General features: G+C 44.5%; 1 protein-coding gene across 3 annotated transcripts in view; it reads left to right on the forward strand.

The window, feature by feature from the left end:
* The window catches only part of LOC146185639 (uncharacterized), a 69,540-nt gene that overhangs the window by 13,900 nt on the left and 32,091 nt on the right, over nt 1–23,549 (forward strand). For 2 of the 3 annotated variants that reach the window (XM_084606545.1, XM_084606546.1), the window contains 5 exons: nt 1,886–1,944; nt 2,523–2,693; nt 5,012–5,150; nt 7,940–8,074; nt 22,537–23,223. In XM_084606545.1, coding sequence (XP_084462671.1) covers nt 1,886–1,944; nt 2,523–2,693; nt 5,012–5,150; nt 7,940–8,074; nt 22,537–23,223 — 1,191 coding nt within the window. The remainder of the gene's footprint in view (nt 1–1,885; nt 1,945–2,522; nt 2,694–5,011; nt 5,151–7,939; nt 8,075–22,536; nt 23,224–23,549) is intronic. The other variant, XM_084606547.1, reaches the window with a different exon arrangement.

Genomic DNA, 23,549 nt, shown 5'->3' on the forward strand with positions numbered 1-23,549 from the left:
TCCTCGCTTCCACAGCATATTCTGATCGAATTCGATCCAGATCATACCTGAAGGGCCTTCTAGTTTTCTGCATTTTCCTCAATCGAAGCTTAAATTTTGCAACAAGAAGCTGATGATCGGTGATTCTTAAATATACGCTATTTTGAAATTTGCAATCTACAATAATTTTACATTGGAAACGGAAAATCTGCTGCGCATTCTTAAAAAATTTGTTAATTTGAAAAATTTGGTAATGCGGTGTTCATAGAAACGAGATTTCACTGTATCAAGACCAAATTTTTGGTTGCCTTTTTCTTCTTGTTAATAATACCCAGAGGGAGTGTGGATCGGGCTGGTTGATGCATGAATGACAGATATTCAAGAGTTTGGAGGGAAAGACAGATAAGGACTTGCATTCAAGCACTTTTGATGTGTCGTCAATGGTATCCGAGACATACATGGTCATACATGGATCACCAGGGGGCATGCACCTATGGCAGATATAGAATTTTAATTTATAATTGAAAATGTTTTTTGTTTTTTTTTTCATATGTGTTTTTTTTTCGGTTTGAACATCCGTGGAATGACTGTGACATGTAGGATTGCTCGTTTTTGGGTAAAACCAAATTTTTGCTCGATTTCGGGAAGAACTTTGCCCTCAGCACTATAAATTGAGAGACGTGCCGGATCCATTAGAGAAGCGGCTACTTAGCCAGTCGTTTAGTTACTACTGACCTCTTTGATTTCCAGGATCGATGTGCACTCGCTTCGCAATCAGTTTAACCAGTACTTTTGGAACAAGCTTCATTAATGCAGCTATTTAAGTCATGGACTATTGGCACGGGGCAGACGTGTGCTATCCTAGGCTGGTGTATCCAGCTGTTTATTGCCCATAATTATTAGTTTTCAAAATAATAATTGGTTCAAGGGAAGTGTAAGACACAGTATCTGTTGCACTTGTGTGGACACCTGAACCATGCTGAAGCTGGGAGTGAATGTGTAAAGAGGTGCCTTAGTGGAGGGCTACGGAGTAGTTTCGCACCTGGGGACAGTAACGTGCACTGGCATAAAGAATGTCGATTTCAGGAGTATTTCACTTGAAAACTCCAATTTTTCCTGCTTACCAGCCTGGCACATAGCTGTAATTGTTACCCTGCGATTAAAAAAAAAATTTTTTTACAGCTTGTAAATTTAACCTGAAAGAACCCAAATTTCAGAATGATTCCATGAAAAACCTTATTTCTTCCTTCGCTTTTGTCAAGTTGAAAAATGGTGCCCAAATTTTCTGAGTGTATGTCACGTGAGACAGGAAAGAACCACAATAGCATAGGTGCTTCTTGAACGATGATTCCTGTTCTTAAGGCAGTCTGTTTTTAGTGTTGTTGTGAGTCAGAACAATGAAGGAATAATTGTATCACAATATTTTTCATCCATTACATGATCTATTCCTTGACATCATAGCCTTAGCTTGACTTTTTAGACCAAGACCGAAACAGGTAGATAAGAATTGGTTATTAATTATTTAGTGGCCATAGCAGGCTGCAGAGCTCAAAAGAAGTGTACCATTAGTACACTGCATTAGCGAGCCCCTCAAGTTTGAGTAGATTTCAGGAAAGGGATTATATCATAAGATTATGATAAGGGATTATAATTGCTCATTAGCATCGACCCGAGTGCAGCCATACAGAGGAAAATCTATACGGCCTTCTTGGGAACTTGGTAGATTTTGTCAGAATTCTAGATCACCACTGGTCTGGGGCAGTTGCTCTATATATGGAGCTAACCAGTTGTTTTGGCTCGTGACAAAGTGAGGTCGAATTATAATCAAGGTGAGGCTTTTGTCACTGTATGAGTGGTACTGTCACTTGACCTTACAGGTAAACTTTGTGCGCTCTTTGTTCTTCAGATGGGGCCGAAAGGATTGCTCAAGATGAGCAACAATTTGAAAGGGAGCAGTTTCTGAAAGTAAGTTGGTTGTTTCCTGCTGGTGCTGGCTAAATAAGGATGTTTCATTCTCGTACTTTGCAAAGGTCTGTGCACCCGAGTGCCTTTCAGGGCTTGAACAGTCATGATTTTTATCGGGTAATGTTGCTAAACAATGATAGTTATGAACTTATTTTCGAGCTTGGCAACCCTTATGTTATTGTTTCTTCTGATACGGTCTGAACAAAGCCGCTTGTCGCACTCTTTCCTTTGAGCGGCTCTGGGGCTCTAGTAACTGTCCTGTAAAAAAAAAAAAAAATAATAATAATAAATGCCCACAACCTTATGTTTCTTGTGCCTTATTCCACTTAGCCACACATCACGTGTGCATCGGCTTTTTGTGTATAGAATGGGGGTTCATTCGAGTAAAGGGTCGCATGACCCATCATTTATTTGACCGTACTCTGTGGTAGTGGTCTCTTTTCTTGTGGGCAACAATTACAAGTTTTCAAGCAAGAGATAGGAGGTCCGTGTGGCTAGCCAAGAAACAGTGAGATGGCGGTGGTTGTGTAGGAAGGAGAGAGTCGTTTCCTGTGGCAGACCGACTGTCTTCCGTGCAGATACCTCAAAACGCCTCGTTCTCAGACAACAAATTTCCTGACGACAGCCTGGGGGCCACAGATTTCGGAGATCTTTCTCGGCCCTCATGGTGGCCGGAAGGTTCCGGCGACAACAAGATGAGCGTAAGCGAGTACCTCGGAAGCCGTTCAGCTCCAATGGAACGTGTGCTTGTGAGTGCCCCTAATGCTTATTGTGTGTATCTGCGTGGCGCAAATGAACTCGGCAAGCTTTGCTTTTTACCTGGCTATTCGGGGCCTAAGCATTATTGCATATCTAGGAGGTAGGTATGAAAGGGTAGCACAGATGCCTTGTAAAAGAAATGTTTTGGGGAGCCTGTTATAGGGGATAATAGCCCGGTGTATCTTTGGATGCTGGAGACAACACTTTAGTGCAAATGCACTCCTTAGGAGAGTCAAACCTAACCACGAATCATGTGTAAAGCTTCTGCCGAGCTCAGGGAAAGAAAAAATCGAGAGCGGAATGAATGGAACTTCGTAGCTATGCGTTTCACTGCCGCTGCCTTGCACATGCGCACGTGCATTGCATGTCATCTTTGTCAGCTTCGATCTGTCCGCAATGGATCTAAACAGGGAAGTGAGCATGGAACCTCGTAGCTATCACCGCAGGTGATCACGCTATGCCTTTCTTCACTGCCACTGCCTTGCACGGGCATTGCATATCGTTTGTCAATTTCGATATGTCCGCAGTGGATCCTTACACACCATGGTCGTGTTGCTCTCCTATACTCCGTTTCATGCATCATGTGCAACGCAGTGAAAGCTACGCAAGTAGTCCGCAAGAAAAAAAAAGGAGGCGTATTACTACGCCGTGGCCGAGTGGTTTCTGCGGAAACAGGCTTTATTCTGGGCATGCACGTTTGCAATAACTTGCTTTGCGTGGCTGGACATCTTCGCAGTGTGGATCTTACAGAAAAAATCCGCTCCAAAAAGGCAGCCTGCGAAAAAGTGGCTGCGTTGCGCAGCGCAGAGGGCACCGCTGACAGGGTTGCGGGGCAGCGAAAACGCGACACGAACGAAAACGACAAACAAAACATAAAAATTCCCCGAATCCGATCTCTCCCTAAAAAAGATACTTTTTATGGAGTTGAAGGCAAATGTAAGATGTATTAAGCTTACAGACAAAGTAACTATTATTTCCTCTCGTCAAGAACAGGCAATATTTTTTGTCGCGGATGCAGGGAGTGCAAACAAGAGTTCTAGCTTTGGCAGTGTTGCCCTTGATGTACGAAACGAAGTATAGGGTGCATTGAAGATGAGAGATGGCCTGGCTGATGGACTTGGCCCAGCCCCAAAGTCGACATTGTGGGGCTTGAAAATTGAGCATGTTCAAAACCGACTTGGAGAAGAAAGCTTTTATCACGGAAACGATGTTGAATGTTTGTGCCAGCATTGACGCTGTTTGCAATGAAACCGCACCCTTGAGCCAAACTGTGCCAGCCTGATAAAAATTCGGCAAATTGTGCCAAATAGCTCCAAACTTGCCACTCTCAAAATGGGTGGTGCTAAGTGCCATCAGTTCAGGAAGGCGCAAACCTTGGTTGTTGCTGCCTTTATTGAATATTTAAAAAATCTTTGCAAATCGTTTTATCTACTTGTGTGCTTCATTTTGGGTGCTGTCTCAAGGTTTAACTGCTGAATTATGTTAAAAAAGTTGCTTCATTACCAGTGGCTTGGCACATAATAGAAACACCCTGAACTGTTTTTCTTCCAGTACAGTTTTCCAACTAGAAGCCGACCTTGTGGAACAATTTTTCTACAATTCCACAACTACTTATATATATATGTATATGTATATATATACATACATATATATATATATATATATATATATATATATATATATATTATAATATATGAATTTTGTTTTTTGTTTTGTACCACTCCTAGGATCATATGCTGCAGGTCATCACAGTTCTTGTTTTCGAAATTTGGTAATTTTAGAGTTATTGAATTTTTCTCAGTTTAGACGTGTTGGCAGACGGAACATCGCAATTATTCAAAGCTGAAAATTTATGTTTTCCGGGAAAAAGAAAAAGATTCACAACATCTGAACCCATTTTGAGCTTTAACATGCTTGTACGAATCTAGTGAATGTTACAAACTAGCCTTCTGCCACTTGCCAGGCCCCTCACAAGAGCCAGGGGAAAAATGTTAGTAAACAGTGCTGTAGGGATGTAGTAGGGAAATTTCATGAGAGTATCCTTAAAGTTGCCTAATATGCTCACAAATGTTATGTAAATACTTTAAAGAATTTACTGCATGCCGCGTTTCCCTTCATAAGTTTGGCTATATGATTGTGCCATCTGCAGCTAGGTGCTGGTGCTTATAAAGGGGCTAGCTGAAGCTGCAGTTTGTATTCAAGTGCATTAACATAAAAATGACCTATGAATGCCCAGCCCGCATAGCTGCTGTTTGCGAGCTGTTTATCGCGTAGACATTGTTATAGATTTCTTCCGTGTGTGGCACAGGAACGGTCGCCGCTTTTTCCGGACCTTGCAAAAGACGACAGTATGACTAGGCCTGCACCGGTCACAAACACAATCCAGGATCTGGTTAACCAAGAGCTCTGCCTTGACATGAAGTCTCCGTGCGATGAGCTTCAAACTGGTAAGATTGGGCCTCATTGTCATCGGGAGTTTCGTGCTTTCAGGTTTTAATCCTTTGTGGCACATGGTCTACCTTTTGCATTGTGAGTTTTTAAAACCTCTTCTCTCAAGTATCCAGCATTGTTTCCATGAAGTCGCTAATGCCAGTTACATTAAGAATTCCTCGCTGAACAGACTGGCAGAACCATATCATGTCTTGACCAGAAAAAAGAAAAAGTTTTTCAAAATAGGGATGCACTATTGGGGACAAAATTCTGTGGACCATGCAAATTGCAATCAAAGAGCGTAACTTTCATATTGGACAGTAGTCTCTGACCATATTTGGCCTTGAAAGTTGGACTTTAGTTCTTTCATTATACACCTCGGTATTGGCCCGTACACGTGTAATCGGAGGTACTATTAGGCCCACTCATTCGGCAAGAAGGCACTTCACCGAATCGTCGAGTTGTTGAAGTTGGCGAGGTTTAACTACTGCGGCAATGACATGCACCGGCTGCAGCATTGCTGTTGCCCACTGACTGCCGTCATTTGCACTCTCGGTTCAAGCGGACATTTGTTTTCCTCGCGCAGAGTAGCTTTTTGACGCAGACCTCAGTACATTACAGCTTCTAATGTTCTATCTCTCGTTCATTCACTTACTCTGTCATTTCAAATTACTACAGCACTGCAGAAGCTGCCTGAGACCACTCTTCATTCATACCGCTGTCCGTGGTGGCAGAATCTTCTAGTTCACTTCAATGAAATTTCTGTGTCGACGCCTCTGTGCAGTATTTGAAACGTTCTTGTTTTTGAACAATCTTTCCTTGCTGTGGGAAAGGGTACTGCTCCGTGAAAAAGCCCTCATCTTTTCTATCCTGCCATCAGCTTCACAAGTGATTAGCACAAATTAAAATGCACACGCTGTTCCGCTGTTCACCGAACTGTTTAGCACCAACTCCGTGGTCAAAACCTTGCTCACTGAAATGTCTGCTGCACACAGGAAAATTTGACTGAAGATAAAGCGCACGGGAAGACACACACAAGAGAAGAAGACACAGGACATGCGCTGTCTCGGTATCTATTAGCGCGTGTCCTGTGTCTTCTTCTCTTGTGTGTGTCTTCCCATTGAAAATCAGAAAATTGAGTGCGAAATGGCTGGTAAGTTCTACGCCAAGTATCTTTTCGTCATGACCTTTTGGGGCCCGTTTTGGATGAACGAGATTTGGCTGCAGAACAGAGTAAAACATGTTATAGCGAACATGTGAAACGTTGTAAAATTGTTCTATATGTATATAGCCAAAAATCATAATATAGAAGCGTTTAATTTTGGGTGGTCGAAATTTTTCAGAACCCTCTACTATACGACGTCCCTGATAACAGGAGTCTCCTTGGGACATTAGACCCAGTAAACAAATAAAGCAAACATCAAAAATGCATTCAACAGGAATATAACACGGTCAGGGAATGGATGGCAACTCGGACGATGCCTGCTAAGGAAATGGGCAGACCTTTTTACACATTTCTGAGCGATATTTTAATGCTTCCATTCAGTGGATAGCCCGGTGTTGCCCCTCTGACTTCTAGCGAGGACATGTCACAGCGACGTGACCTCGTGCAGGAGGTCACAAATCTCAAATATCTCCCAACGCACATGTGAAACATGCCATCGTGCATGGAACAAAAGTGATCGAAACACGACGTGTAATGCGAATTAAAGTTCTCCACATGTCTCAAATGATTTAACCTTTTTAGTCAGGATTCGAACCTTTTTGACCTTTGGTATGCGGGCCAGACACACCAGCGACGAAACCATGCAAGACACTCTTGTACGCCTTGGTAACAAGGGCCAGTTTATATGTATGTTCATGGTCTTTTATTAGTATCTTACGACTGTGTGCTAATGAGCGTGCATCTAATTAGAGAGGGCAGCAAGTTGCTATTCTGTCATACCCATAAGTCCGAGCTTAAGTGTCTACCTAATTTTCAGCTCTATTTTGAAGGTGCTCGTGGTGGTTCCAAAGGCGCCACGCACAAATAAAAGTCGCTAGACACACTCAGGACCGCCTGCGTGTGAGAATGCGAAAGCATTACATTTTGCACTACAATGTATCTGCTGATTTATATTAAATTTATTTTTTTTTTCATGGAAATTAAATGTGTTCATATTTCTTACACATTAGACCGGAGATGATCAATCATTTTTTGCGGTGTTGCCTGCACAAAACCAATTTGCCTCCAGGCCATATCACACTCCATGCTCCCCACTTCCCTATTTTCCAGGCTGTTATTTTCAAAGGCCTTCTTAACGAGATAGAAGTGCGAATCTTGACGTGAACTACCTGGATAGTGCCGCGAAGCCTGCTGCCTGCCACTTGGTGCTGAGGGCATTTGCTTAGTTAGATAGCTAAATATTGCTTAATAGGGAGCAAGACAAAAAAAGGGAATGAACAACACAGGCACTGACTTATAATTGAAGTTTATTCGAAAGAACCAACTGGCCGGCACCGCACCTTCATGAGTTAGCTATGTCCGTTCTGGGCAAAGTATACTTTGCATATGTAAAACGAAAATTAAATTTAATGTGCTTGTCAGAAATATTTACGAACAGTGGGATATACCCAATAATTAGCAATATCAGTAATAGCTAAATCAAGGTTTGACTGTAGTGCTACCTCATTTGTCATTTGCATGTTGTGATATTTTTTTTCCTGTTGGTGCCTTGCTTTTTGTTCAGCATGTGCTTGTTACGCCTCTGGTAATAGCAGCAGTAATAGTTGTAGTAGTAAAAAGCATTGTTGCTCTTTCTTTTAGATGAGCTTCGAGAGAGTATCGTAGTGCACAAACCGTCCGTCTCTGAAATAGACGGTGCTTTAGAAGATGTGTCCCTCAATGACTCGAGGAAGCTGATTGAAAAACTGATCAGTGCTGCTCGTCGGCGTGTTAAAGGTAACCCACTCCTATTTTGCAAGCAGTCTGGTGTACATGGGAGGAGCTGGACAGGGCAGATTCTGCTACATTTTATTTTAGTTCTTGCTAGATCCCCAGCCATAGTGCTTACTTTTTGTTTCATGGCAGGGCTGAAACTGTTCCTGCCATACTAAAATAAATAAAATTATCGCATTTTGCAGTACTTTTCATTTCACCTTTTACAGAGCTTTCGTGATGTCATTGTGTAATTGATTTCCTTGTTCTAGTACACCACAAATAGTCTAACGATCATAAGCTTCTCTGTAACTGCATGCACGTTGCAAATGTCTTATGATTTCATTCTCAACTCCTGGCCTCGTCTGAATCCACCCTTCTAGCCTCCATTCCTGCATGTTATTGCGTCCAGGCTGGAACAGTATGGCATTCCTCGTGAAACTAATCAAAATGATAAATTTTTAATTCTTCTTTAGCCGCAGCCCAGATTTCTGACATTAGTTGAACACACGCTTTCACTGATAACTTAAATTTGACTTCGTTATTAGCATAAAACGTTCATAAAGTGGACCTTGATATAACAAACATCAGCCAGACATCCACACTGTAGGGTGAAGGCCTCTCCCATATACTTCTCCAAATTATCCTGGTCCTGTGCTAGCTGCATCCACTTGACCCCTTTCCTTCCCTTCGAATCCAGTTTGTTACCCTAAGCGACCATCAATTATCCTCTCTTCGCACTATATCTCTTGCCCATACCCATTTTTTTTTCTTGATTTCCACTAGAATGTATTAACTCAAGTTATTTCTCTGACCCACTCTGCACGCTTCCTATCTCTTAACGTTACACCTACCATTTTGTGTTCCATAGCCCTCTGCGTTGTCCTCAACTTAAGTAGAACGCTTTTAGATAGCCTCCACGTTTCAGCCCTATAGGTGAGTACAGGTAAGATGCAACTGTTGTATACTTTCCTCTTGAGCGATACTGGTGAGCTGGTAGTCATAATCTATGAGTACTTGCCAAATGCACTCCATCCCAATCTTATTCTAGTTATTTCTTTTTCATGGTCTGGATCAGTGGTTACTACCTGTCCTAAGTAGACATATTTGCCTACCACTTCCATTGCTTCGTCACCTATTGAAAACAGCTGTTCCTTCCTGAGGCTGTGCATCTTACTTGGTGTTTCTGGACACATTCTGCGTGCAACTCAAGCGGCACGGCAGCCATTGCATTCATAAAGATGCACAGAGTTGCTACATTAACTGTATACTGTGTCCACACCGTCAGTGTTTTCAGACATGGGCTCTTACTGAGAAAATGAAACTACCATAAGGGGAAAAAAATGGTTCTTTTCCCAGTCCAAGTCTCTGAATACTTCTCCTAAGCAAGCTGTGAATATTACTGGGGAGATTGTGTCTGCTTGCCTAACCCCTTTGTTTATGGGAATTTTGTTACTTTCTTTATGCAGAATTATGATTCTTGTGCAGCCACTGTAGATATCTTCCAGTATTTTCACATACAGCTCATCTACACCCCGAGTTCTCAATGCCTGCGTCACTGCTGACATTTCTACTGAGTCAGATGCTTTTTTTTTAATCGTTGAATGCTATGCATAAGAGCTGGTTATATATATTCCGAGCATTTTTCTATCATCTGGTTGATGGTATGTATAGGATCGATAGTAGAGTACCCTTTCTTAAAACCCTGCTTGATCCTTAATAAACCTGGATACTGCGAATTAATGGTATGGTGAACTCATCCTAAACATTTTAATAAACTTACATATCGTACATACTTGCCATAAGGAGGATAATATATCTAACTGCTTGGGACCAAATGTCGCCTGCACATATGGCAAGCAGCAGGCTTTGCCGCACCACATAAGTAACTGGTGGCAGCACGTGAAGCGCTCATGCCAAGGCTCGCACTTTTATAATGTGCTTGTCTCACACTCGGCAATAGTGACACGTAGGATAGAGAGGAGTGGAGTGTCGGAAACCAGGCGGCCAAGCGCACCTTACACTTCTGACGTACTGCATTTGATGTTATCACATTTCATGCCATGTAGCTATGACATGCAGAAGCCACAATCGTTGGTATTTGACCCTTGACCTTTGTGCGCTGGCAGTGCTGTGTGGGAAAGCCAACCTAGGGCCGATTTCACGGTACAGTTCCCTTGGAACTAGCTCACTTTACTGCAGCGACATTTGACATAGGCATGTGTGGGGAAAGCGTTCTAGGGAGGGGGGCAAGGAGCAGACAGCGGCCAGTCAGTGGTTGGGTGAGCTTTGTTTTGCTGTCACGAGAGGGCGCCAGTCATTTTGAACGTACACGGAGAGTTGCGACCGGGAGGCTGTAGAGCTTACGCTCTAAAAAGCAGGGAAAACTTGCGAAAATGTGATGTGAACTGCCCGATTTAGAAAAATTTGGGAATCTTGAATGAGGCACGAAGGCATCTAGTATTGACACTTTGACTATATAAAAGTGTAGATTAACATTTCTTGACATCATGTGTGAACAGCTTTTTTTATTTCTCCTGTCCGCATTCGTGTCGCCCTAAGTGTGGAAGAGATTTATTGACATGTCCGATTCGTTAACGGCAATCCCGAGCCAGGATCGCTGCCTTGGTTGTTTATAGATGATTCTCCCCCTTACACCTATGACCTTTAAAGAAGCTATCGCGATAGATGACAGTCTCCACATTCTTGCTGTTCGTGCTGAGATTCTCACACCCTAACTGCTCGTATAGATAAATGCAATGATATATAGGTCTCACATTGTTCGCCCTTATGCCTCCGAGGCAGTGCTGTAAATTAGCCACTGGGTTCCCCCTCATGAAAAAAAAAAATTATGGAGGTTTAATCATCAGGGGTGGAAATGCTGCTCCATCAGCTCCATTCTGCTCCGAAACTGCTTTCCCTGCTCAATCCTGCTCCAAAACTATTCCGAACTGCTGCCCGAATGTTATACTACGAAATTTAACCGAGCACTGGAACCATAGCAACGCGCCAGTGGCAGAGGTGTAACACATCTTGCACTCGGCTTTGAAATGCTATTTGCAGTAATCTTCTAATGCAAAGAATCTATAGTGGTGTTCTTTGTGAGTATTGGTGCGAAATTTAATGTTTAAATTTGCAATTGATTCGGGGGATGCAATCCCGTGTACAAACCTCCCCTCTGACGCAATTCGGGCCGAGTTGAGAGGAAAGAGAGAAGAATCATATTCGATCACCCATCAATTCAATGTTAATGAAGGTGGTTTAAATGTTCTTGCTTTGCAAAGGTAAATTGATGGGGTACCTATTGCTCGCGAGCATTCTAAAACCTTTAGTAAATAGCTTTCCATGGGCCAATTAGTACAAAAGAAGTTTCAAAATGCTGTATAAAACCATACATCATAATAAATGTTTGTTCGCAAATAAATTTTATATGAGCCACAAGCAATTAGAGGAAATTAGTTGTAAACAAATGTGTAGTGCATGTGGCGTAGCACCTCCTTTGTAGCCTTTTGAATCTCCTGTGGAGAGACATAAACGAGAGCAGCAATTGAAGCAGACAGTGCAACCCACCCCGAGCCGTTTGCAAATTTTTTTGTCTGCAAAACTAACTTGAATTGTTCTAATGCGTTTGCTGTGACAACAAACAGGTACCTACTTTACCATCGAGCTTATCTGTCAATGACAAGTGTGTTAGGTACGTTAAGAGAAAAGCATACTTGAAACATCGGGGGATGATGCGCCGTAGGTGCCAATGACTAGAAACCTCAGATCTCAAGAAAATTGGAAAGTTGTACGGGACCTATTGCCAAGATATTAAAACTGAAGCCCCAGCATTGCTACAGCAAAAAGTGGGAAGCTATTTGCAAGAGGTAGTGAAGAAGCTGAAGAGTGAAAAGGCTACCCTTCAGGGATTTATTCTTCCTGAAGGGACTACATTCATTTCATTTTATTACTCTTAGAGCCAGTCAGGCGTTACAGAGAGGAGAGGAGGAGAAAAAGTATATAGAAAAAAAAAACACAAAAAGAAAACGAGTGGTTACAGTATGTTTGCAAAAACAGCATCATTGGATTTGACACGATCTGTAATGGTGACGGCAGGAGGTTCCATTCCGAGGCAGTTTTGAGGACGAAGGAGTCTATGAATTGGTCAGTCCGGCACCGTGGAACATGAACCTTTAAAAGGTGGTGATCTCCGAGGGACGGTAAATATATCGGAGGAGTGAACAAGGATTGCTTTAGGCTGTTGTTAGTGTAAATATATTTTTTATGAAAGCTGCACACACAGGCAAAAATTCGATGCCGTAAGAAAAGATCTGGAAGATTAAGTGTTCTTTTGATTTGTAAAACATGCGTGACGCGAGTAATTGAACATTATAAATCTTGCAAAGCAATTTTGTATGGATTCAAGTAAAGCAATAAGAGAATTAGGGTATGGATCCCAAACTGAGGTTGCATACTCAATCCTTGAGCGCATTAGAGTTTTATACAGCAGTAGTTTTAAGGAGAAAAGATCCGTGGAAAAGTTGACGCATGAAACCTAGCATGCGGTTAGCATCTTTATTGATATATTTAATGTGTGCTTTTCAGGGCATATTGGCTACTTTTTGAACGCAGATACTTATACTTACTAACTTAGGTGAGTAAGGTGCCATTAAGAATGTATGAGCACAATGTTGTTTGGTTAGTCATGCTTGTGATTCTCATCGTTTTACATTAACGTTTAGTTCGTTTTTTTTTTTTTTTCCATCATTTTGAAGAGAACATGCATCATTAAGGTTAGTCATTTCTCTGTATAAAACACGATCATCAACGAAAAGTTCTATTTTGGAAGTAACTAAGGATGGAAGGTCATTAATGTAGATTAGGCAGAAAAGAGGTCCTAGTACTGATCCTTGAGGAACACCGGAGGGGAAACGGAAGAGTCATATTCGTTAGCAGCTACATACTGGCACCGATTGCTCAGGAAACACTCAATCCATTTTGGTATAGCACTGTCAATATTTAGTGTACTTATCAAGTAACAGTGGATGGAGACACAGTATTAAATGCTTTTGCAAAGTCTATAAGTATACATGCAGTAAGGGACAGTACAGAAATGAAATCATTAGTGAATGTAATTGAGCTTATCAGGAATGATGCTTACGAAAACGTTGTGAATGTTGTTACGACCAAGCATCCGCAATTGCGCGCTCTATTGTTCGCCTGTGGGCATGGATAAGTTTTGTGAATATGTGGTGATGGTCCAATGGCTCTAAGTGAGCCTGTTTCCAGGAATCCTGTTTTGTAAGCATGTTTTGCTTTGTGGACAACCTGCAAATGCCAAATTGACCCTGTCAAGAGAACGTCTGGAAAAACACAAAGAAACGTCCCCCTGCGGGAAATAGCAGGAAGTGCTTTCTTTCTTTTGTTCACCCTACCAGTCGAGAAGTGCTATCCTCCAGTGATGAATGCCTCCTATCCAAAGGAGACGACAGAGTGACATGTCCGCTGACGTGCAGGACAAGAAAGGAGCATGACTCATACGGCCATTAAGTGATTTCCCGGGAATGCAGGAAAGATTTGCAATTGTCGAAAAGGGACCATGTTGGGAGCCCTATGCGGCGCCACGTGCACTCGGGTTTCTGAGAAGTAAAACCCCTTGTCAGAACCAGCCTGTGGTTTCTTTGCTGAAGAATAGAAATGTACCTCCTCGCCGTTCCCAAGCTTTTCCCGCCAACAAGTGATCACGCCCAACGAATGAATGCCGGACCAGTCAGTGCTTCAGACCATCAGTGCAGTGATGTGTTCGATTGGATGCCGATACCTGAGGGGCGTGCCCTGGATTTGGTTGGTCAGCATCTTCAGAGAGGGGCTGGACATAGGGGGTTTTTAAGGACGCTGCAGAGCACGAAATGTCGCTCTGGGCCCTGGGTAAACGGCTCATCCAGTCGCTTCTCGCTATGAACTCTTAACGCTTGCCATTTTGCTGATGTACCCTTCTTTTTCGTGTAAATAATCCTGTAAATAAGTTTCTCAAAGTGCCATTAAACCTGCTTGTACATATTTTACCAACTTCGAAGATTCAGTCCTTCTTCAACCCGGAGTCTCTGCACGCTACCAAGTGAAGGCCGGGTCGCCATAGCCCCAGCGTCACGACAACTGGTGATCAGCGGTAGGATCTGAATCTACAAGCCCCAACACTGGTGACCAGCGTTGGGATCTGAATCTACAAGCCACAACATCTGGTGATTCGAGGTGGATCAGAATCTGCAAGCCACAACATCTGGTGATCGGAGGTGGCATCTCAAGCAACAAGCAGGAGCAACAATCGGCCTACAAGAGGGCAGCTCGGAACATCGATCGCATGTGTGGGTGAGTGCTTGGCTTTTCTTCTGATGTGGACCAGGTTCTAGAACAGGGTTAGATTTTAGAACTGGTAAAAAGTGTTGAAACGCCTTTAGGTTTGGTAGTTTGCACTGTTGTTTTGGAAGTAGCCGACACTCGGAGCGATCATGGACCTACAAAAGCTGCAGAAACCGGAACTGTTGCTATTGTGTGAGGAATTGGGAATTAATACAAGTGGTTTGGCACGAAAACCCTTGATTATAAAGGCAATCACAGATTTGGGAGCCGATGATGAGGAGCTCAGTGAAGCATGGAACCTCATCGCCCAAAAAAAAGAGGAAAGGGAGCACGAACGTCAGAGGGAAAAAGAGGAAAGGGAGCGCGAACGTCAGAGGGAAAAAGAGGAAAGGGAGCGCGAACGTCAGAGGGAAAAAGAGGAAAGGGAGCGTGAACTTGAGAGGGAAAAAGAGGAAAGGGAGCACGAACGTGAGAAGCTTGAAAGAGAAGCAAAAAAGCTGGACCAAGAAATTGAGCTCCGGAAATTAGAACTAGAGTTGAGCAAGAGGTCGGGCGATTGTCCCCAGCTAGCGGTACCTCGTCTCAACAAGGAGGCAGATTTCAAGATGTCAAAGTACATGCAGCCATATGTGATATCAGGGGATATCGGTCTGTATCTGGCTAACTTTGAGCGAACTTGCGAAAAACTGTCCTTCCAGCGAGACACGTGGTCTCAGAGATTATTGACGGTTCTGCCCTGCGAGGCAGCGGAGGTTGTCGCGCGGCTAAGCAAGGAGGACGCGGACAACTACGAGAAGGTCAAAGCTTGCCTTCTGAGAAAGTATAGGCTTAGCGCCGAGGCGTTCAGACAACGTTTTCGGAACGCTACTAAGTCCAGGGACGAGAGTTACCCTGAATTCCTGTACAATTTAAGAGTTAATTTGGGCGAGTGGCTAAAGAGCACTGATTCCTACAGTGAGAGGGATGCTGTAGTCGAGCGAATTCTTTTGGAGCAGTTTTATAACTGCCTCCCAGAAAAAGAAAGAAATTGGTTACAGGACCGAGGCGACATTAAGTCGGCAACTGAAGCTGCCGAACTCATTGAGGACTATGCTTCGCGCCGACAATTCAGCAACCCAGTAGTGGTTAGGCCCCGCAATTACAAGTCGAGTGTGAATAACCGTCAGAAAAGGCACTTTGCTAGATTTGCAAACGAAGAAAGGAAGGCTTCTTCAGGCAAACGCCCTAGAAAGGACGGTAGTGAGAAAGGTGGGGAAGTGACCAACGCGCAGAACACAAAGAATAAGCTTGAGGCTAGGAAGCCGCTCACATGCTTTAGGTGTAATGAGCAGGGTCACATTGCCGTCAACTGCCGGAAAGAAAAGATTGCTTTCTCGTATGTCAGTGACTGCGATGAAAATATGCAGCTTTTAGAACCCTACCTGCATGACCTAGTAGTCAACGGGAAGCCTTGCAAGGTACTGCGCGATTCGGCCGCAACGATGGATGTTGTCCATCCGGCGTATGTATCGCCTTCCGACTATACAGGACAGTGTGCATGGATCCGACAGGTAGTTGAGGAACAGAGTGTGTGCTTGCCGATCGCGAACGTGGTCATCGAGGGCCCTTTCGGCGAATTAACAACCGAGGCTGCCGTTTCAGGAAAGCTTCCTAAGTGCTATCCGTATTTGTTCTCCAACAAATCGGACATGCTACTGCGAAAGAGGGGCATCCTTTTCGGAGACAGAGTTGTGCAAGCCTTAACACGTTCAAAGGCGCGAGAACTAGCTACACTGCTCATTCCAGAAAAATCCACAGCGGAGGAAACGGCAGTTAAAACAGTGGTAAATGCGGAAGATAGCAGGTCAGAAAATTTTGAGAGCGAGGCATCTCAGATATGTCAACTTGAAAGTGAGCTTGATGAGACGCGGAATGAGGACGTTCTTGAGAGTAACCTCTTGCCGCCAGTGTCTAGTAATCTCACGAGACTTTTAAGTGGAACTCGAGAGGACTTAGCTATGGAGCAAGCCAATGATCCCAAGATACAGGAGATAAGAGAGCGCCACCGCGCCACTAAGACAGCAAAGAACATTTCTTTTGAGATGAGAAAGGGAGTGCTGTATCGCTTATTCAAGGATAAGCGCGGAGTAGAGCGGGACCAATTAGTCGTTCCCCAAAAGTACCGCGGAGACTTACTGCGACTTTCCCATGGCAGCTCGTGGTCATGTCACCTTGGAATAAAGAAAACAAAGCAGAGGCTGTTGCAAGAATACTATTGGCCTGGATGTTTTAAGGACACGGAAAATTTTGTACGGTCATGCGACACGTGCCAGCGGGTTGGAAAGGCGCAAGATAAGTGGAAAGCTCCGATGGTGTTAGTACCAATCATTACCGAGCCGTTTCACCGGTTAGTAATAGATGTAGTTGGGCCACTTCCTGTGACAGAGTCAGGGTACCGTTATATCCTCACTATGTTATGCCCAGCCACGAAATTTCCAGAGGCTGTTCCGCTGCGCGAGGTGACGTCCGAGAGTGTAGTGGATTCGCTGCTGTCAGTGTTTGCACGAGTTGGATTCCCTTCCGAGGTCCAAAGTGATCAGGGTAGCGTTTTCACGAGTGTCCTCACCACCTCATTTCTCGAGCGATGCGGCATTAAGGTAGTGCATAGCTCGATCCATCATCCGCAGAGCAACAGCGTAGAAAGATGGCACTCTGTTCTCAAACGAGTCCTGAGGGGACTGTGCTATGAAAACAAGCGCGAATGGGATACCTGCCTGCCTGCAGCGCTTTTCGCTTTGCGGTCAGTGCCGCACGAATCCACTGGATTTAGCCCAGCCGAGTTGGTGTACGGAAGGTCACTGCGCTCACCTTTGCGAATGGTGCGCGAAGCCTGGGAGGGGCGCGGAGAAGACCCAACAGTAGTAGAATTCATTCTGAACCTCTTGAATCGCTTACATAACACTAAGGAACTCGTTGAGGCCAGCATGAAGTCAGCCCAGGCTCGTTCCAAGGTGTACTATGATAAGACAGCCCGTCAAAGGACGTTTTGTATCGGGGACCAGGTGATGTTGCTGAGAAGTTCAAGGCAGAATAAGCTCGAAGTACAGTGGGAAGGACCGGCTGAAGTCGTTGCAAAGCTTTCTAACACTAACTACGCAGTGAAAATTCCCGGTAGGCGTAAAGAAGTGCGCATTTATCATTGCAATCTTATGAAGCCTTATGTGCAGAGGGAAGCCGTGGTAAATCTAACGTTAAACCTTCCCGAGGAGATGGGGGACAACTTGATTTGCCTCAGCGGAAAAAGAAGCAACGCTCAGGAGCTTCTCAAAAAGACGGAGCAGAGAGGAGAACTAAAGAAATCCCAGCTGTCCGATCTGGGCGAGATAATAACAGAGTTTGAGGCCTGCTTCGTGGACAGGCCAGGCAGAACTGATTTGACTGAGCACGATATTGAGCTGACTTCAGACGTGCCAGTGCGATCAAGGTGCTACCGATTTTCTCCAAGGCAAAGAGAAATTCTGGATAGGGAAGTAACTCGCATGCTGGAATTGGGAGTAATAAAACCCTCGGAAAGCGATTATGCTTCGCCTATGATCTTAGTAGAAGCTCCAGGTAAAGACCCTAGGCCTGTGGTAGACTACCGAAAGCTAAATTCTCTCACCAGGGATCAAGTGTATCCTATTCCGAATATTGAGGAGAGAGTAGAACAGGTCAGTAGAGCGGCATATGTGACTACGCTGGACCTTACTCGAGGATACTGGCAAGTACCGCTCACTGAACGCGCCAGCAGATACGCGGCTTTCGTCACTCCGACGGGCAGCTACCAGCCAACAATGATGAGTTTCGGGCTCAAAAATGCTCCATTTTGTTTTTCCCGACTCATGGATAGGGTTTTAAAGGGGTGTGAAACATTCGCAGTGCCTTATTTAGATGACATTGCGGTTTTTTCCGACTCATGGGCGGACCATATGGTACATCTAAGAGCTGTACTGAGCCTTTTGCGTCAAGCTGGACTAACCGTAAAGGCCGAGAAATGTTGCCTGGCAAGGGCGACCGTGGACTACTTGGGTCACAATGTAGGTCAAGGTTTCAGGAAACCCAGCGAGATTAAGATTTCTGCGGTAGCAGACTACCCGCGGCCGAGCACGAAGACGGAAATTCGAGCATTCCTGGGTCTGACGGGATACTACAATCACTACATCCCTAACTATTCATCTTTGGCTAGCCCTCTGACCGACGCTCTCCGCAAGACAGAACCGACAAATGTAGTCTGGGACGAACAAAAGGAAGCCTCCTTCGTAAACCTGAAGGCTGTGCTGATTAGCCGTCCGGTATTGCGAGCTCCAGACTATGACCGAGAATTCACGGTCCAGTGTGATGCCAGTGATCGAGGGCTAGGTGCTGTTCTCTGCCAGAGAGATGACGACGGTAATGAGCACCCCGTGCTCTACTTGAGCAGAAAACTGAGTTCTAGAGAGAGGGCTTATTGCGCGTCAGAGAAAGAGTGCGCTTGCATTGTATGGGCCATTCAAAAATTGCAGTGCTATCTTGGAGGGGCCAAATTCACCGTAGAGACGGACCATTGTCCCCTGGCTTGGCTGCAAACTGCGACATCGAAGAACAGTCGCCTTCTTAGGTGGAGCTTGATTTTACAGCAGTACAATTTTGAAATAAGATACAAAAAGGGGAAGTTAAATGGGAATGCGGACGCGCTTAGCCGCTCTTTCTAAGCGGTCCGAGATGTTCCTCACCATGTATCCAAATTGATAATCAGGTTTTTTTTTTTTTCGTGCGCTTGTATATGTGTGACTATGTAAAGCAGCACGTTTGGTTTTCTAGGAATACGTGGGTCCTGAACGTCTTGAGAGTGGGCTTTTCTCGAACAACAATGGCAGTTTTCTTTTGACCTGGTCTCTTCAGACGGGAGCCGAGTGCTTGCTTCGACATGTGGTTGAGTTTCAGACAGCTCGAGCAATTTGGCCTACAACAATCAAGACAACGCGACAAGCAACAGCGAGCTTCAAGCGTTCACGTGCAGGCCATTAAGTCGTCTCTTCATGCAGCAGCTGGGACTGCTGCCCTCCGAGACTCTTCTGGCGGGGGAGGAGGCTGTTACGACCAAGCATCCGCAATTGCGCGCTCTATTGTTCGCCTGTGGGCATGGATAAGTTTTGTGAATATGTGGTGATGGTCCAATGGCTCTAAGTGAGCCTGTTTCCAGGAATCCTGTTTTGTAAGCATGTTTTGCTTTGTGGACAACCTGCAAATGCCAAATTGACCCTGTCAAGAGAACGTCTGGAAAAACACAAAGAAACGTCCCCCTGCGGGAAATAGCAGGAAGTGCTTTCTTTCTTTTGTTCACCCTACCAGTCGAGAAGTGCTATCCTCCAGTGATGAATGCCTCCTATCCAAAGGAGACGACAGAGTGACATGTCCGCTGACGTGCAGGACAAGAAAGGAGCATGACTCATACGGCCATTAAGTGATTTCCCGGGAATGCAGGAAAGATTTGCAATTGTCGAAAAGGGACCATGTTGGGAGCCCTATGCGGCGCCACGTGCACTCGGGTTTCTGAGAAGTAAAACCCCTTGTCAGAACCAGCCTGTGGTTTCTTTGCTGAAGAATAGAAATGTACCTCCTCGCCGTTCCCAAGCTTTTCCCGCCAACAAGTGATCACGCCCAACGAATGAATGCCGGACCAGTCAGTGCTTCAGACCATCAGTGCAGTGATGTGTTCGATTGGATGCCGATACCTGAGGGGCGTGCCCTGGATTTGGTTGGTCAGCATCTTCAGAGAGGGGCTGGACATAGGGGGTTTTTAAGGACGCTGCAGAGCACGAAATGTCGCTCTGGGCCCTGGGTAAACGGCTCATCCAGTCGCTTCTCGCTATGAACTCTTAACGCTTGCCATTTTGCTGATGTACCCTTCTTTTTCGTGTAAATAATCCTGTAAATAAGTTTCTCAAAGTGCCATTAAACCTGCTTGTACATATTTTACCAACTTCGAAGATTCAGTCCTTCTTCAACCCGGAGTCTCTGCACGCTACCAAGTGAAGGCCGGGTCGCCATAGCCCCAGCGTCACGACAATGTGTAAAAAAAGAATTAATTTCAGGTAGTCAACAAGATGTAAATAAATTTCTTCAAGGAACTTACATGGAATTGATGTTAAATAAATAGGTGTGTAGTTATTTGGATTATGAACGTCGCCAGACTTGTGCACAGGAACCACCTTGCCTATCCTCCAGTCGTCAGGTATTGATGCGCTAAGCAGAGACTGTGTAAAAATTTCGGACAACACCAGGGATGAACATAAACATGTACTCTTGAGGAACTTATAATTCCTGTCATCGATGCCTGTAGTTGAAGAAAGATTTCATTTATGAATTAGCGTTGCAATCCCTTCACAACTTATAGTATTTGGCTCCACTGGAGCTGAAACCTTAACATTGGGTTAAGTAGACAGCACAGCCTCGGTAAACGATGAAAAAAATGCATTATTTAAAACGCCACAACACTTTCGGGTGGAACCGGGACATTATGTTGGGAATAGAAGTCTGATATATTTTCTTTTTCGCATATTAGTGACATACCAGAATTTTGAAGGGTTGGAAACTAGCAACTGGAGCAGTGTGTTGTGATAAGAAGTGTGCTTAGTGCACTGCAGGGCATGCTTGTACTGTGAGAACAGTAAGATAGGAATGCCATTTATCAACAGTGCTAGTATGCTTTAGGCGCCGATAGATGCACTTTTTCTTGTTTAGCAGGTTTAGACCAGGATGCTCATTTAGAACAGAAAACATGACGAACGGGGACAAAGTTGTTGGTGAGTTCGCTCACTTTCGCTTTAAGGATGCGCCAATTTTTGTGAATGAAATGCCCCTCGAACTGCTGGAATAAGTACTGGCAAAGCGCTCTAGGTCTACATTAATGGCTTGAAAATCAGCCTTGTTATAGTTACTTAGTAATTTATCACGCTCTAAACATCATGGAAAGCGTGATGGCATAGTTAGATAGACCACTTTACGGTCACAAAATCCTGGAACGACACTAACTGAAAAAATGGTTTCGGGAGAGGTGGTTAGCACAAGATCGAAGTATCTTGGCAGATGGTTGTGTAACACGGGTGAGTTTTATGATCTGAACAAGGTAGGTGAGACATAACATGTTCTTTTACAACTACGTTTGGTCTGGACAATCACATCAGCTAGGTACATGTCAGCTAAAGATGACAACAAATCACGTTTGTTTAAAATGCTCCTAATGTTAGTAAAAAGAAACATGTAAATGTGTAATCTGAACTAGGCAACACTTGAATGAGCACATTTTGCTATGCCGGACCAGATGGTGAAGTCGACTCAGGCGAGGGTGGTTGAACACTGTAGGAGGCAGGAGCATTTGTAGCGTCCACTTCGCACACTGCATCAGTTTCTCTGCACAATATATAGACGATTTTACAGAAGGGTGAAGGGTGCTGCCATATTCGGGCGCAGGGCTGCTTCCGTAGCAAAGGTAAGAGTTGACGACACCCCCCTTAACAGCCCAGTCAAACCGGTTTCTCCAAGGGTCGTAAAACGGTCTATATGTAACAATTTTAATTTACGTACAACCTGTTATAACGCAAATTATATTTGTGATATTGTGTGTAGTTAGTTAGCTTCTTGCACGAGAGCCTGGTTACTCTACAAAAATCCTCCTGAATATATACGTCAGTATTTTTCAGCTTTGATCTCTGAGCCCAAATGCTGTCTTTAACCTTGAAAGATGCGAACTTCATGACGATAGGTCGGTATTTATTTGGAATGAAAGTTCAAAGACGATGCTGTTTTCTAATCTACGATTTTAGTGTCATGTCTAGGTTGCGCTATTCGTGCTGAATTGTGCATCAATGTCTCAATGTGCTGGTAATGCTCAATATCCTCTGTAGCAGTTTTACATATTCCACCCGCTTATTCTTCACAACATTTGGGCTTCTCTAAACTGCGAGAATATTGCAACGCCTGGCCATTGTGAGTCTCTACTTGTATGGTCAGCGGAAGCTACGACGAGAAGGTCGAGCTTCTGAAAGGACAAAATAATCTTTGCATGGAACCCACATTCATGCTGTAGTCATAGAACTTGCTAAAAATTATGTGGAAATTGTTTTTTCTTTGCTTCTGCCGTGCAGTTCCCGTGAAGCAACAATCCAGTGACAGCAAAACGAAAAAGCAAGAAGACGATTGCTTCAAGCGCCCCCTGGCCGTGGCTCCACGCACCAGAGCTTCGCAGCAGCTGACACCGACTACCTCTGCGCTGCGCGCCCATTTTCGTGGTAAAGGTCCCACAAGCGGGTCACCATCTTCCTCAGGGTCACGCATTGCTTCCTCGCACACTGTGCCATCTCCGAGAAAATACAAGTCTCACCTTCCTGGCCGCCACAAGTCGTCTCGCGTGCCAGACGAGACCGCTTCGATGAAGTCAGCGCCGGAGCGCCATCAAAGATCACCAGCCTCGCCACGCCACTGGCCTCCTCGTGCTGTGCATCCACACATGGAGCGCCGACAGGCGGACAGTGTGGAAATGCGAGCGGGGAGCTCGATTTCAAAATTGTCATCACTGAGCAGCCCTGACCTGAGGCCCTCCAAGAGGCGAAGCAAGGACCGGCAGCCTGTAGAACGGCTTAATTTGTCCAGAAGCGACGAGGGTCTCGCTACTCCCGAGAGGAATGCTGTTGCTGGGAGGGAAAAATCGCACGGTGTTTTTAATGGCAGCTCCGGATCCTCTGCGAGCAAGTTTCAGACTGCGTCCAGCATTGGACCTTCACCCACTGGTCACTCAGCGAACCCGGAAGGTTACTCTGGGCCAGCTCCGTTAGGTACTTACTACAGAGCTTTGTTATTGTGAATCGTTAGCTGTACATTCAATGTTCTGGGGAAAATTCATTTGTGGCAAAGCTTGTAAGAGATTTTTTTAGAGTCTTGCTGGAGTGTGCTTTCCAGTTATGTGGTTATTCTGTGACCAGGCTTCGAATTTTGCATTTGTGAACCAGGAACATTAGCAGTTACTAGTACTAGATGATATCTACTCACATCGGCTTTGAATTTATTATTAATGGCAGATTTGACAGTTGGTGTGACACATTTTGGTTAAGGAAGCACAGGAGACAACATGAAAGATGGCTAGATTCTACTAGCACGGGCA

This window comes from Amblyomma maculatum, chromosome 6 (genome assembly GCF_055883805.1).
Source record: "Amblyomma maculatum isolate TAMU_Amacu chromosome 6, ASM5588380v1, whole genome shotgun sequence".
Lineage (NCBI taxonomy): Eukaryota > Metazoa > Arthropoda > Arachnida > Ixodida > Ixodidae > Amblyomma > Amblyomma maculatum.